Here is a 13,367-nt window from a genome sequence, read left to right on the forward strand (position 1 = left end):
GTTTCCAAAGCCCCTTTCATAGCCACACCCCCTTTGTAGACGCATGCTAAGAAATTTAGGCACGCATGTTATAGAATAGGGCGTAGGGCAGATCCTCGAGCAATTCCTAATTACTGCCAAGTACTAAGTACTTAGCGCCAATAAAAGATTTTTATCACCTAATTAGTTGGTGTTTTAATATGTAATCTGCACCCAATATTGCGTGTCCAACTTGAGTGACCTATACAGAATCCAGGGCTCACTGGCTGCCAGCAAACAAACATGTAACTGGCTTTGAATATTGGCCAGAACCAATAAAACCAATACAACATACAACTGAGCTAGGAAATCCGTAGGTTGATATTCTGCCAATTTTACTCATACTGCTACAATAAGTTTAGCGCTGAGGGAGCATCATTATGGTACTGAGTCTGAGCCTTACCTCCATGATAGGGCTGGAAGCTAGCACCTTCTCTTCCACGTTGGTTTCACTGGCTGAACCACCAACAGTGGCAAAGTAGCGCATGGCATATTTGGCAGAAACTGTCTTGCCAGCTCCTGACTCGCCACTCACAATAATGGACTGGTTCTTCTCATCTCTGTAGTAAAGGAGAAAAACAGTTAATCAGACATCACAGTTTTATGTTTCAACAATTTTTTATTGATGAAATAACAGAATTAACAGTCAACAATCTCAGTATAGACCCTCATGAGAACAAAACATCCTGAGTACAAGCATGGTGATAATCTCATCATCAAAGTTTTTAACATTTACTCCTCCCCCCTCCAATTCCACCCCCCACCCCTTCAAGGTTTATATTTGAACGTTTCTTCTTATGGAACACTCATGTAACACCATAACCATTGTGGTACTGATTCAGCAAAGAGCTAATCAGACCTTCTCAGAAGGTCCTACACCATAGACCTCTAGTGTTTCCATATCAATATCCAGAATTACATTATAGAACTTTCTCCGCCCTCCGCCTCCTCCCTCCTTCCGACACACCCAGAACTAATAACAGTAACCACCCGAATAACTAGTAATAAATTCTCCAACCTCATCCGCCTAGGGACTACTTCAGTTAACTGATAACACTTATAGTAGTACATCATGAATCTGGTCCTCTAGGATTATTCACATTTTACAGCTCAACCTCCCCCCTCCCCCCCTCCATGCACTCCACATTCAACCACATTCATCCTAATGTGTTCAACACTTGGCTACGCGCTCTAGGTGAAATTCCTTTTAAATAAGCGCCCCAGACTCTAATGAAAAGTTGTCGTCTTTTTGCTGTGTATCGGGCCTCACGTGCCTCCCATAGCATAAGCTCGTGCAATTTATTTCTCCAGTACCAGTAGGATGGTGCTTTATCATTGACCCAATAATTAAAGGATATATTTTTCCCCCAGGATGCAAGATTTACTCAAGAATAATTTCTCTTCCCTTGTCAGACATCACAGTTTTAAAACTCAGAGGCTTGGTAGAAGAATGTTATTCACTAGTTTACATGTCACCGTCCAGGTACGTATCACTGTGCAGAACTAATCAAGGGCCATGAGAACAAGTTCCTTTTCCAAACAGCTTACATTCAGAAATCAAGCTTCTGGAGGAGGTTGGAACCAGCCCTTGGGCTCAGAATTAATACCACATTCTATGCTCTAAATGAAATACCACACTGGGTGTTACTTCATTTCTACTCTGCAGTTCTTTTTTTTTCACACTGTTTTCTAAACGTTGTTCAAAAGTAATTGATAGTACAATACTGCCTCGAGAACATCCAGTACATTTACACTTTGATATTGGTATGTTCAGTTTCTGGCCCAAAGTTTTGCAAAAGATTGCTCCTGAGAATTTAACATTTTCTTCTAGCCTGGCATAATAAAAGATTGCTTTAATCAACTGAGCATGCTGCTGCATTGCATTTCATAAAACAGTCACTCCTCAATTTCATCTGCAGCTGGCGTCCTTATAATACCACCTGGGTATCAGGTGCTAATAACAGAGTGATAAAAGGTTTCTGAGGCTAATTTACAGACTCGCATTTCTCATTCAGACACCAGGGCAGCAATTCTCAACTCTGGTCATCGTGGATATAATACCGGTCAGACTTTCAGGGTAGCAAATGTGTGCAAATTAACCTGGTTGTTAGAGCAACTAATCGAATTCATACATACCTAACTGCTTTACGGCCACTAATCGTCTATAGCACTACTAGTGCACATCATTTATTTATTATTACATTTGTACCCTGCGTGTTCCCACTCAAAGCAGGTTCAATGCGGCTTACATAGAAATGGGATTACAAAAGTATTGATAGAGAAAATATAAGTAAGTACAGCAGAATAATAAAATAGATATGTAGGTAGAGATGGGCAAGGGTGAAGGGAGTAGGAATGGTATGAGCAAGGGTAGGTGAGCATTGGAGGAGGGGTAGAGGAGGCGGGAGGGGGAGGGGACACGGGATAAGCAAATGGAGATTTGGTGGGAGATGTAGTCTAGGTTATTGTCGTTGTTTCCTGGATATGTGTTGGGGAGATGGGTACCCAGGATTAGTCTGGGTCATTTGGGTAGGCTTGTTTGAACAGATGGGTTTTTAGTAATTTCCGGAAGGGTAGATAGTTACTGATTGATCGGATAGATCTGGGGAGTGCATTCCAGAGTTGGCTGCCTAAGAAGGAGAAGTTGGATCCATAGTAGGTTTTGTACTTGAGTCCTTTGCAATTAGGGTAATGTAGGTTGAGGTAAGTTCGCGAAGTTACAGACATGTTTCTGGAAGGAAGATCAATCAGATTGAGCATATAGTCTGGAGATTCACTGTCATTCTGTACAGACCCACAGAAGAGACCATTCATGATCTGTAGAACCTACACTCACAAAATATGAGGTTCAGAACATTTCCTACAACACATATGATTAAAATCAATATGAAAATAAAAAAGAGAGTCAATGACCCTGCTATTCTGTTCCCAGTTTTGCTGTTTCATTTGGTTTACTGAGGAATTGTCATTTACATCTCCCTTCCGCTTTTACTTTTAACTGCAAGGATCAGATGTAACTGAGTAAAAGTAGTAAACATTGGTGAAATTATTACTTCAGTAAAAATAAAAGTAACAAATGTCATCCTATACTTCTTTACAAGTAACAAAACCTTTACTTAAGTATAGTAACTAGTTACATTGACTTAGTTACTATACAACACTGATGCTGCAAGTGGAGATGATATCAAATGGGGGAAAAAACCTCAGATGACTTCAAATGAAGGCTTTTGGTGCCAGAAGTGAATCCAGCCAAAAAAGGGGGTCAAACAGCTTCCACAAAAAAAAAAACCAAAGTACAGAACATGGGTGGAAGGAAGACAAAAGTTCCAAAAGACACAGGCAAAATAGAAGTAAGAACTTCTAAAATGTTTATGTGCCACAAATAATAATCCACAAGGAAGTACAAAGGTAACCCAAGTAACCTGTGTCTTTTGGAACTTTTTCTCCCTTCTACCCTTGTTTTGATGCCCGATCCCAGTCCTGATGGATTAGGGAGTACAAAGGAGCAGGGAGAAACACTTGTTTCAACAACAAATATTAAATGTCAACAAATCTATGATTATGTGTACAGCGCGGCATACATCTAGCAGCGCTTTAGAAATGATTAGTAGTAGCAGTAGTATGATTAGGGAGATCCAGTGTTTTAAGATTTAAGAGCAGCCTCAGAAAGGTGTGCTTTCACATAGGAGCTGAATATAGCCAGAGAGAAGTGGCATGCATATTACTAAACCCAACCTGTTTTGGTGATAGCATAACAAAACTAAGAAGAGGATGACTTTGATCAATATGACCGTTTCTGATTTAAGACTTTTTTTTTCCTTAGCCCCAAAGAAAAAATGGTAGAAACAAACAGGAAACAGACACCCCAACTGCAACAGCAGCAGCCATCCAAGGAAGGACAAACACAGCAAGAGTTTATCCAAATATCAACTTTAACGGAAACAGGCCCCAACCTGGCCACGTTTTGGAAAAACCTTCATCAGGGGTCACACAGGTTTCCACAATACATTCACAGATTCAAAGCACATACTGCAATAACTGTGTTTAAAAGAAAAACGAGGTCCAATGCCAAAAGTAAAAGAATGCAGCCAACAGCAACTGCATCTGATTCCATTCAGCCCAGTTTCTGATTCCAAGGCCAGTGTCACCAGAAGCTTAGCTCTCTTCATTTGAGAGTCCTGTGTGGACACCAATTATAGTGGAAACATCTAACCTGCCCAAAGTCAATTCACCATTAACAGTGTGTCCTCCACTCCACACAGTTCACTCCTTTTGGAAACATGCTATACAACTGTACTAGACTTTTTTCTTCTTTATTTACATTTCCAAGGGTGACACCAAAGACAGCTTGAGATAATTTCCCCCTCACAGAATTCTCCAGTCTCTCAAACTTAAGACATAGTGACAGATTATCTTTTAATAAGGACAGCTTTAGACTCTTACTGAAAAAATAGTCTGTTCACAAAACCTCAAATGTTCCCCCCATACAGAGCCATAACTTGATCTTCATTCTCAATCTTTATCACCAACACTTCTGAAGAAAACTGACACAACTGAGACACACAGCTCGATCGACGGTGGTCAGCCCTGCCTGCGAGGTGAGCCGGATAGGGTAAGGGCATGGCAGAGAGTGTAAGAGTACCTCCCCCTCAAGGCCCCCCTCTTATCCAGTAAGGGTCTGAACTTCCAAGGGACCACATGATGGAATCTACAGTGAAGAGCCGGGACATAAATCTGGGTGGGCGACTCTCAGGCATTGTCTTCTGGGCTGTAACTCTTCCAGGTGATGAGATACTTCAGGTGTCCTTGTGCCCATTGAGAGTCCTGGATAGTCTGAACCTCATACTCCCCCATCAGAATCAGTGGTCACTGGGAGGGGTGCAGGGGGGGGGGCATGAGCCCCTCTTCTCATGACCAGAGGCTTCAGCATGGATATGTGGAAGGTGTTGTCAATACGTAAACTGCGAGGCAGTTGTAGTTGATAGGTGACCGAACCCACTTGTTGAATAATGGCATATGGTCCGATGAGGTGCAGATTCCAAGTTGAGAGCCAGACCAGGTCCTCTACATTGAAGGTGGGAGCTGGACATCATCTTTTGTCTGCTTGATTTTTGTATCGTTATGCTGCCTGAGTTAGAAGTTCCTGTGTTGTTCTCCATATCTGAGGAAGGAACTTAGTGGTTGCCTTGACCGCTGGGACATCTGGATCTAGTAGCACTGGTACAGGCACATGAGGATGTTATTCAAATACTATCCAGAAGGGGGTGGCCCCAGTGGATTCACTTATGTGACTGTTGTATGAGAATTGTGCCCAAGGTATCAACTGAGACCAGTCGTCATGTAACACTGACACATAGCTCATAAATAAGCTTTCAAAGTACGATTGGTTTGCTTGGTTTGCCCATTGACCTGGAGGTGATACCCGGATGAGAAGTCTAGCTTCATCTGGAGTGTTTACTGAGCCCCTCCAGAATCTAGAGACAAACTGGACACCACTATCCAAGACAATGGATTTGGGTAGCCCATGGAGTCGAAAGATCTCTTTTAGAAAATATTGGGCTCATGCAGAGGCTGTAGGTAGCCCAGGAAGGGGTACAAAATGGACCATTTTGGAAAAGTGGTCCACCACTACCCAAATGGTAGAAAATCCATTAGTTGGAGATGAAATCCATCACCAAATGCATCTAGGGCTTTTTGGGTATTGGGAGCGGCTGGAGATGGTTACTGATGAGCACATATGGGGCATGCTGTGATGAATTCCTTCATATAATGTTTTCAGGGTCAGCCACAAGTAGGACCGTGATATCAGCCAGTTTTTATGATTGCGGGATTTTTTTATTTTTATGTTTTATAGGAGAAGATGCAAAAAGAAAACTACAGAGAGACCCTATACAGTTAAAGGTAAGAGTCTTCAAATCGAGAAGGGGGTGTAAGTTGCTGTCAAAGATGTATAAAGCATTGTATGTAGGAGCGGGGAAGGAAACCACTAAATATATTACAACATGGGATAAATGGTTGGTCAGGACAGGCATGGGGAGGGATAGAAGAATGGTAGGCATTCATATCTGCATTCACATATGTTCTCCTATTACAAATTATAGGCTATTACAATTTAATCTGATACACAGTAGATAACGTAGTAAGAACTGGGGGACATTGGAGAAACTGTGGAGTAGGTGGTCTGGTCTCTAAAATATATGTGGTGGGACTGCCCAGTTATAAAGCAATTCTGGGAGGGCATATGATCCCAGGTGAGGCAGTGGATTGAAGAAGATTGGGCAGAGGATCCTAGAAAGTGTCTTCTGGGTCTGACCCAGGTTAGGAAGACAAAAAAAAAATCATATTGATAATGGAGGCCACAATGGCAATTGCCAGGAAATGGAAAGTTGAAAGTGGCCCCTCACTGGAGTACTGAAAGGAAATTTGTCAGGAATTACAAAAGTCTGAAAGACAGGTGTGAGTATTTGGGGGTGAAGAGAGTGGCATCAGAAAGCAACTAAAGTGTTTCATTGTCTTCAGGCAAAGACCTAGAACATAAGTTCATTGTATACCTAAGGCAAGTCACTAACTCGCTGTTCCTCTGGAACCTAATTTAAAAATAAGAAAATTGGCTTAATCTTGCTGTTCAGGCCAATAAATTAAATTACTATTTACACCACACCCTGAGATACCTTTGTAGTGTAGAACATTTAGCTAGCTCATCTGTGATAAAGGATCATGTCAGGGATATGGATGCCAGCTCTTTGGGTACATTGGTGTCTGAGCACCCCAATATTGAGTAAACTACTTAACTGTGTCCAGGGAGGGGTCACCTGCATTCAGGTTAGCACCCCCAATCATTCTGAAAGTTGGCTCCTATCAGTTGTCAAGGCCTATGCATTAAGACTATAAGCAAGTAATGCCTACGTCTGCAGTGGAAATATCCCACTGAAGGCGGATTGCATCAAATAGTGTAAGTGATGTACTACAGTATAATAAATCAATACAAAGAACACCACCATTAAAATTTCAGGAGAATTATATCCTTAATCATTCTGAAAACCCTTAAGTATCCCCACAGAGAATACATTTGCTGTATGCAGTTTTAAAAAAGGAAAAAAGATCATCCTAGGATTCTGGAATATAAGAAAGAGAACAAGAGAAAGAAGCATGAAAAGGCATAAAGAATGAAAGAAAACCAGGTATTCTGAAATTAGTTAACGAATCGATTGTGCTGTTTTTCCTACTTTTTCCTGATGAGTGATGCTTTTCCATGGTCACATGGTATCTGGGAAGGCAACCTTCAACCTTTGCACCGATGCAAAGCTCACAGTAAAAAAAAATATTTTGCAGAGACGTAGCCAGCCCTCCATTACGGGAGGGGGAGGGGGCAGAGATGGATTGAAGAGACAACATATTCCCCTCCTCCCCTCCCCCCACCACATTAAAATCAGCACCTTTGTGCTGGCGGGGATGCCAAAGCCTCGCCAGCCAAAGAAATTCTCTGCTGAGCCGCTACCTTCCTCCTCATCCAGCAGCCGTAAACCGGGAGTTGGTGGGGTGCCTCCACCTGCTGATACAATTCCCCCAGCATTCTCAGTTCTTGTGTGAACTGAGCCTGTGCGAGAAGTCCCAATGTTAGCGGCTGGAGGCAGGGTTGCCAGATGGGCGGGAAACTTTTGCCCGCGGCGGGTTGCAGTTTTTTGGGGTTTTTTTTTTCTTGCGGGTTTTGGGTGGTTTTTCGGCTGGCGGGGGGTGGGGCTAACGGCGACAGAGGCGGGGTTTGGTGACGTATTGGGCAGGGCGATGGTGGCGGGGCTGATGACGGCGGGGGTGATGATGTCGGGGGTGGGGTGTGTGCGGTTTTTGGGCGGGTTTTGGGCTGTTTTGAGTCGGAATTTTTTTTTTTTTTATATATGGCAACACTGGCTGGAGGCACCCTGCCGACTTCCAGGTTACTGCAACAGGATGAGGAGAAGGGGGGGCACCTCAGCAGGGAATTTCTTTGGCTGGCGGGCCTTTGGCATCCCCGTCAGCCATTTAATGGGTGAAGTGGAGGTTTGGAGGGGGCCTGAGCCCAAATTGAGGGGGACCAGGCCTCCAAGGCCCCCCCCTTCCCATGGCTACACCTCTGTGAGGTCTATGTGTAAACTTCTGTGCATATGATTTGTAGATGATATCTGTATTGCTCGTTGTATATTACGTGATAATTCTTTTTTCCCCTGTTTTCTGTTAATGTGAACTTTATGTATTTCTTGCATATTTTATTTTGAACGTATTCAAAAGAAATTAAAAATTTAACAAAAAAAAAACGGTTGTCAGAGGGGTAATACAAGTATACGTTCCCTGGGGAAAAGAAAAGCTTCTCCTGTGAGTACATTCTCCACACAATACAGCACAAATATGTTTCAGAATTTGGATGATTTCTGCCACTAATTTTGAAAATGCTGCTGAAATCACATTTAGTTATTTGAGCCTTTGGTACAGTAACTTAAGATAAAGATTGCTGTGTTAGTATGATGTTTAATTGTATTTGTTCAGATGTGAAGTTTTGATTAGTGTGGTGTATTTTATATTGTTGTATGATTTTATATTTTTAGAGAATTATGTATGCATAAGTTGTTCCTCGTCTTGGCCCAGGAGGATTCTAAATTAATAATTTGTAAACAAAAAGGTGGGACTATGAGCCAGGCTATCCAATAATTGGACCTGAAGTTAAGTTTAAAATAAACAAAATGTAATAATATTCAAACAAATAATAACACAATTCCACATTTTTAATGTGGAATTGTGTTATTATTATTTGTTTGAATATTATTAAATTTTGTTTATTTTAAACTTAACTTCAGGTCCAATTATTGGATAGCCTGGCTCATATTCCTACCTTTTTGTTTACATTTTACGTGCCGTGGGATCTATTGAGTTCTCCACGTACGTGGATTCTCTTTAGACTTTATTCTAAATTAATAAACTATAAATCATATTATATTGTCCATTGTTATCCTCCTCCAACCTAAACATGCCTTGGGAATTCCTCCTTGTTACCTTTATATTAGTATGGAACTTTTCCAGGTAAGGGGCGGGCAGTTTTCATTCAGCAAAATCATAGTTCCCCATGGAAATGGCTTTTCACAATTGTTTTTGTGGGTGGTAGCTTTACAACAGGGTGCTTATAAAAACTTTTCTGAAAAAGCTCCATTATGCCTATTTTATAAAAGTCAATTCACGTGCCTTTAAAAAAATAAAAAAGGTAAGAAGGGACAGGGGAAATACGATACAGACATTTAAATACTTGAAAGGTATTAACATAGAAACAAATCTCTTCGAGAGAAAGGGAAATGGTAAAACCAGACGTCATGAGCTGAGGTTGCAGGGTGGTAGACTTAGGAGGAACGTCAGGAAATTCTTTTTCACGGAGAGGTTGGTCGATGCCTGGCATGCCCTCCTGAGGGAGGTGGTAGAAACGAAAACAGTGACAAAATTCAAAAAGGCTTGGGATGAACACAGAGGAACTCTATTTAGAAAGTAGATGGTAGAAAACAAAAATACAATTTAAAAAACCCTTAAATGGCTGCAGGAGGTGGATGCGTGAGTGACACTTGGACGGCTACTCTGGCCGTGAAAAATTAAGGCCGGTGCCAGGCAGATTTTGTAGATGTGTCTGTATATGGCAATCCAGTTTAGGATAGGCCGGAAAGGGCATCAAAGGCAACTTCAGTAGCTGGAACCGAAGACAGTGCTGAGCAGACTTTTATAGTCTGGGGCCCGCATATAACAAGATGGATTTGGATAGGCTGGAGTGAGCTTTGACAGCAACTCCAGTAGGTGGAACTTAAGGACAGAGCCGCGCGGAGTTCTACGGTCAATGTCCCGGAAACGCCAAAGAAAGACTCGTGCTAAAGTATATACTATCACATTCATTGCTGATTTAATCATGAATTGATAATGAGTGTGACTGCTGGGCAGACTGGATGGACTGTTCAGGTCTTTATCTGCCGACATTAACTATGTTACTATTAATTGTAGTAGCACACATTTATACTGGCTCTCAAGACAGCCTATGTTTATACGAAGAGTATCTAACCATTAGTGCAGTGGGCTGAGAACCTGGGGAACTTTGCTCAATTCCCGCTTGGCTCCTTGAGACCCTGGGCTACTCACTTAACCTTCCAGTGTCCCAGCTACAAACACTGGTATCGGTGGGAGAAGCAGAATTTCAACCCTGGCTTCCCTGGTTTACAGCCCGCAGCTAGGACCAGTTGATTGTTCCTCTACCAAAGATTTCACAATGAAACAAAATTCTGGGTGGGCCAATCACGAACATGGGTGGGCACTAAAGGCATTCTACTCCTCTTATCTACCTCCTAACTCCCATGCCCCCTCTAATTAAAATTTACAATACCTTAGCTGGCAGGGATCCTTTAGCATCATCAGCTGTAGAAATCCAGAGTTGCCCTGATCAACTAAAACGAGGCTGTTGGCGGCTCAAAGTTTTGCTGCCGATGCAGGCACTGCATGCACGTTCTGTTCTTGTGCATGAACTGAGCATGCTCGCAATGCTAGAATCAGCAGCAGAACTTTAAGCTGCTGCGAGTTGGGCTTTAAGTGACAGGTGCAGCTCTGGATTTTTACAGCTTGTGGAGCTCCTGGATCTCTGCCAGCTACATAATTGGTGCATCCAGTTACTGGATGAGTCTGAGGCAAAAGTGGATGGGCCCAGGCCAGCTCAGACCCACCCCTAGCTATGCTCCTGTTCCCAGGAGATTGAGGTAATTTATAGCATTGTTGACTGAAGTCACTGCTTCCATGAGGTTTTGTTCCCTTTACCTTCAAGCCACTAGGATCTGTTTGCAGTTTACCCAGTTCCTAGTGATAGGCCAATACTCTGTTGTTTAGGATGACAAAATTCGGCTGGGGCAGCATAATATCGCTATGAGCTTGAATGGGGTGGACAGTTGGAACCTTGCAGTATTGGGCAACAGTAAATCTGATTACTGTCCACTGCATAATTGATAATGCAAACTGTATTAATGGAGCTCTTTAGATGTCTTACAAAATATACATAAGGGTCTCCTAAGGTGGTTGCCAAGGGCTTAAAGGGAAACAGTGCTATTACCAAAGTAAGGCACTCAAAACTTAACAGAACACCAGTGAAGGGGCTATAATGGTTACAAAGTAAGGGTGTATCATATAGGAAAAGTAACTGAGAGGCAGCTGTGTTCATAGAACTGGTATATGAAGTATTTGCATTAAAAAATATTTGATAAAACAGTGGCTCCCTGTTACTAAGCTGTGCTAAAACTTGGCTGTTACTGCATGGTCATTGCAAAAATTAATGCATGGTACTTGCAAAGCCTCTGCATTAAGTGTGTGTGTGTGGGGGGGGGGGGGGGGCATTTTCACATGTATTAATGCAGAAATAGTATTCGTACTGTGCATTAACTATATTACAGATGAAGTGGATGCACTTAATGCACAGATTAAATTGGCAGATAACTACTTCAATGCCGTGCTGCCAATCACTGCTGAGAACAACCTCCGTGGTAGAAAACAGCACGCACCAACTTTGGAACTACCCTATCCTGGTGGAAGGGTTGATTTGGTGCACGCTACTTGTGCGTTAGCCTTACTGCAGCTTTAATAAAAGTGCCCCTAAGTGCTGGTAAGGGTGCTTAAGTGTCAAGCTGCTGCTGCATTAACTTAGTACACCTTGATTTGTCACAGCAAAAGGAGAAGCAATAACCAGCTGCAAAAGTATGTACCAATAAAAAAGCAGCAGTGCGGCAGCTTAAAAAGGCTAAACTAGTGCTTTATTCAAGTTCATCAGTATGAAAGGTGGTACCAGGTGTAAAGAATCCACACTTCCACAGAAACTTAAAACTTAGCCCATAGCACCTGCATCGTATGATAATATATACACCTTTCAAAGTCTACCACTTCATGCAGACAACAGAGCCCTTTGCAATACTGCAATATTACTGAAATAAAGCTTTTTCGGCTGCTGGCAACATGCCCAAGTGAGTTTTGCAGAAGCCTGGATATACCTGGTACCATTTTTTATACTGATGAATTTGAATAAAGCACCATTTCAGACTTTTTTTTAAATTGCTGCTCTGCTTTTTATCACTATGCATTAATTTCCACTTTAGTAAAAGGGAGGCCTCTATCATATGCGACCATAAAACTGGATTCCTTCGTCCATCACAGTTTTACTGTTGTGATAGTTAGAAAGCTACCCAGGATCAAGAATTAGTGGTGCTGTCTGTACCGGAGCGTACCGATTAGGTTATTAGTTGTTCTGATTTGCAGCCTGGTAAATGCGTCCAGACTCTGAGCTTTCAAGAATAGTCTTCAAGCTTTTAGAATCCTCCAGCGGTAGATGGCTTTCCCCATATCTTGTAGAGTCACGGCAGGGGAACAGTTGTCAAATGGTACCTTTTTTTTTTTTTTCTAATCTGAGAAAATAACTTAAAAATACTGTTTTCATAATGGCAGTTTGATTTTTAGTCTAGTGTCACTCTAGTTCATATGAGGGTTATTTTATAAAGTATTTTTGGTGTGTAAAGCAAAAATACTCTCCAGTCGGTTCAAAACTCTGCTGCCCGTCTCATCTTCCGCCAGGGTCGCTCTACTCATACTACCCCTCTCCTCAAGACCCTTCACTGGCTCCCTATCCGTTTTCGCATCCTGTTCAAACTTCTTCTACTAACCTATAAATGTACTCACTCTGCTGCTCCCCAGTATCTCTGCACACTCGTCCTTCCCTACACCCCTTCCCGTGCACTCCGCTCCATGGATAAATCCTTCTTATCTGTTCCCTTCTCCACTACTGCCAACTCCAGACTTCGCGCCTTCTGTCTCGCTGCACCCTACGCCTGGAATAAACTTCCTGAGCCCCTACGTCTTGCCCCATCCTTGGCCACCTTTAAATCTAGACTGAAAGCCCACCTCTTTAACATTGCTTTTGACTCGTAACCACTCGCCTCCACCTACCCTCCTCTCTTCCTTCCCGTTCACATTAATTGATTTGATTACTTTATTTATTTTTTGTCTATTAGATTGTAAGCTCTTTGAGCAGGGCCTGTCTTTCTTCTATGTTTGTGCAGCGCTGCGTATGCCTTGTAGCGCTATAGAAATGCTAAATAGTAGTAGTAGTAGTTAACAGATGGTATAAAATCATATGGGGTTATACATTCTTGAAATACTGCCTCTCTGTAGTACAACTAAAGTGGTTTGCATTTATTATATACTGGTATTTTCTTTGTCCCTAGTGGGCTGACAATCTTCCTTCATTGCCTCAGATAAAAACTTAAAAGCCTATTTTACTAGCAAATAGTAAAACAGTACATTTACGGTATATGGTTTATTAG

General features: G+C 42.1%; 1 protein-coding gene across 1 annotated transcript in view; it reads right to left on the bottom strand.

The window, feature by feature from the left end:
• MYO5B (myosin VB) overlaps positions 1-13,367 on the bottom strand; it is a 696,980-nt gene that overhangs the window by 444,695 nt on the left and 238,918 nt on the right. Inside the window, exon 5 of the mRNA XM_030192939.1 lies at positions 422-578. Coding sequence (XP_030048799.1) covers positions 422-578 — 157 coding nt within the window. The remainder of the gene's footprint in view (positions 1-421; positions 579-13,367) is intronic.

This window comes from Microcaecilia unicolor, chromosome 2, assembly GCF_901765095.1.
Source record: "Microcaecilia unicolor chromosome 2, aMicUni1.1, whole genome shotgun sequence".
Classification (NCBI taxonomy): Eukaryota; Metazoa; Chordata; class Amphibia; order Gymnophiona; family Siphonopidae; genus Microcaecilia; species Microcaecilia unicolor.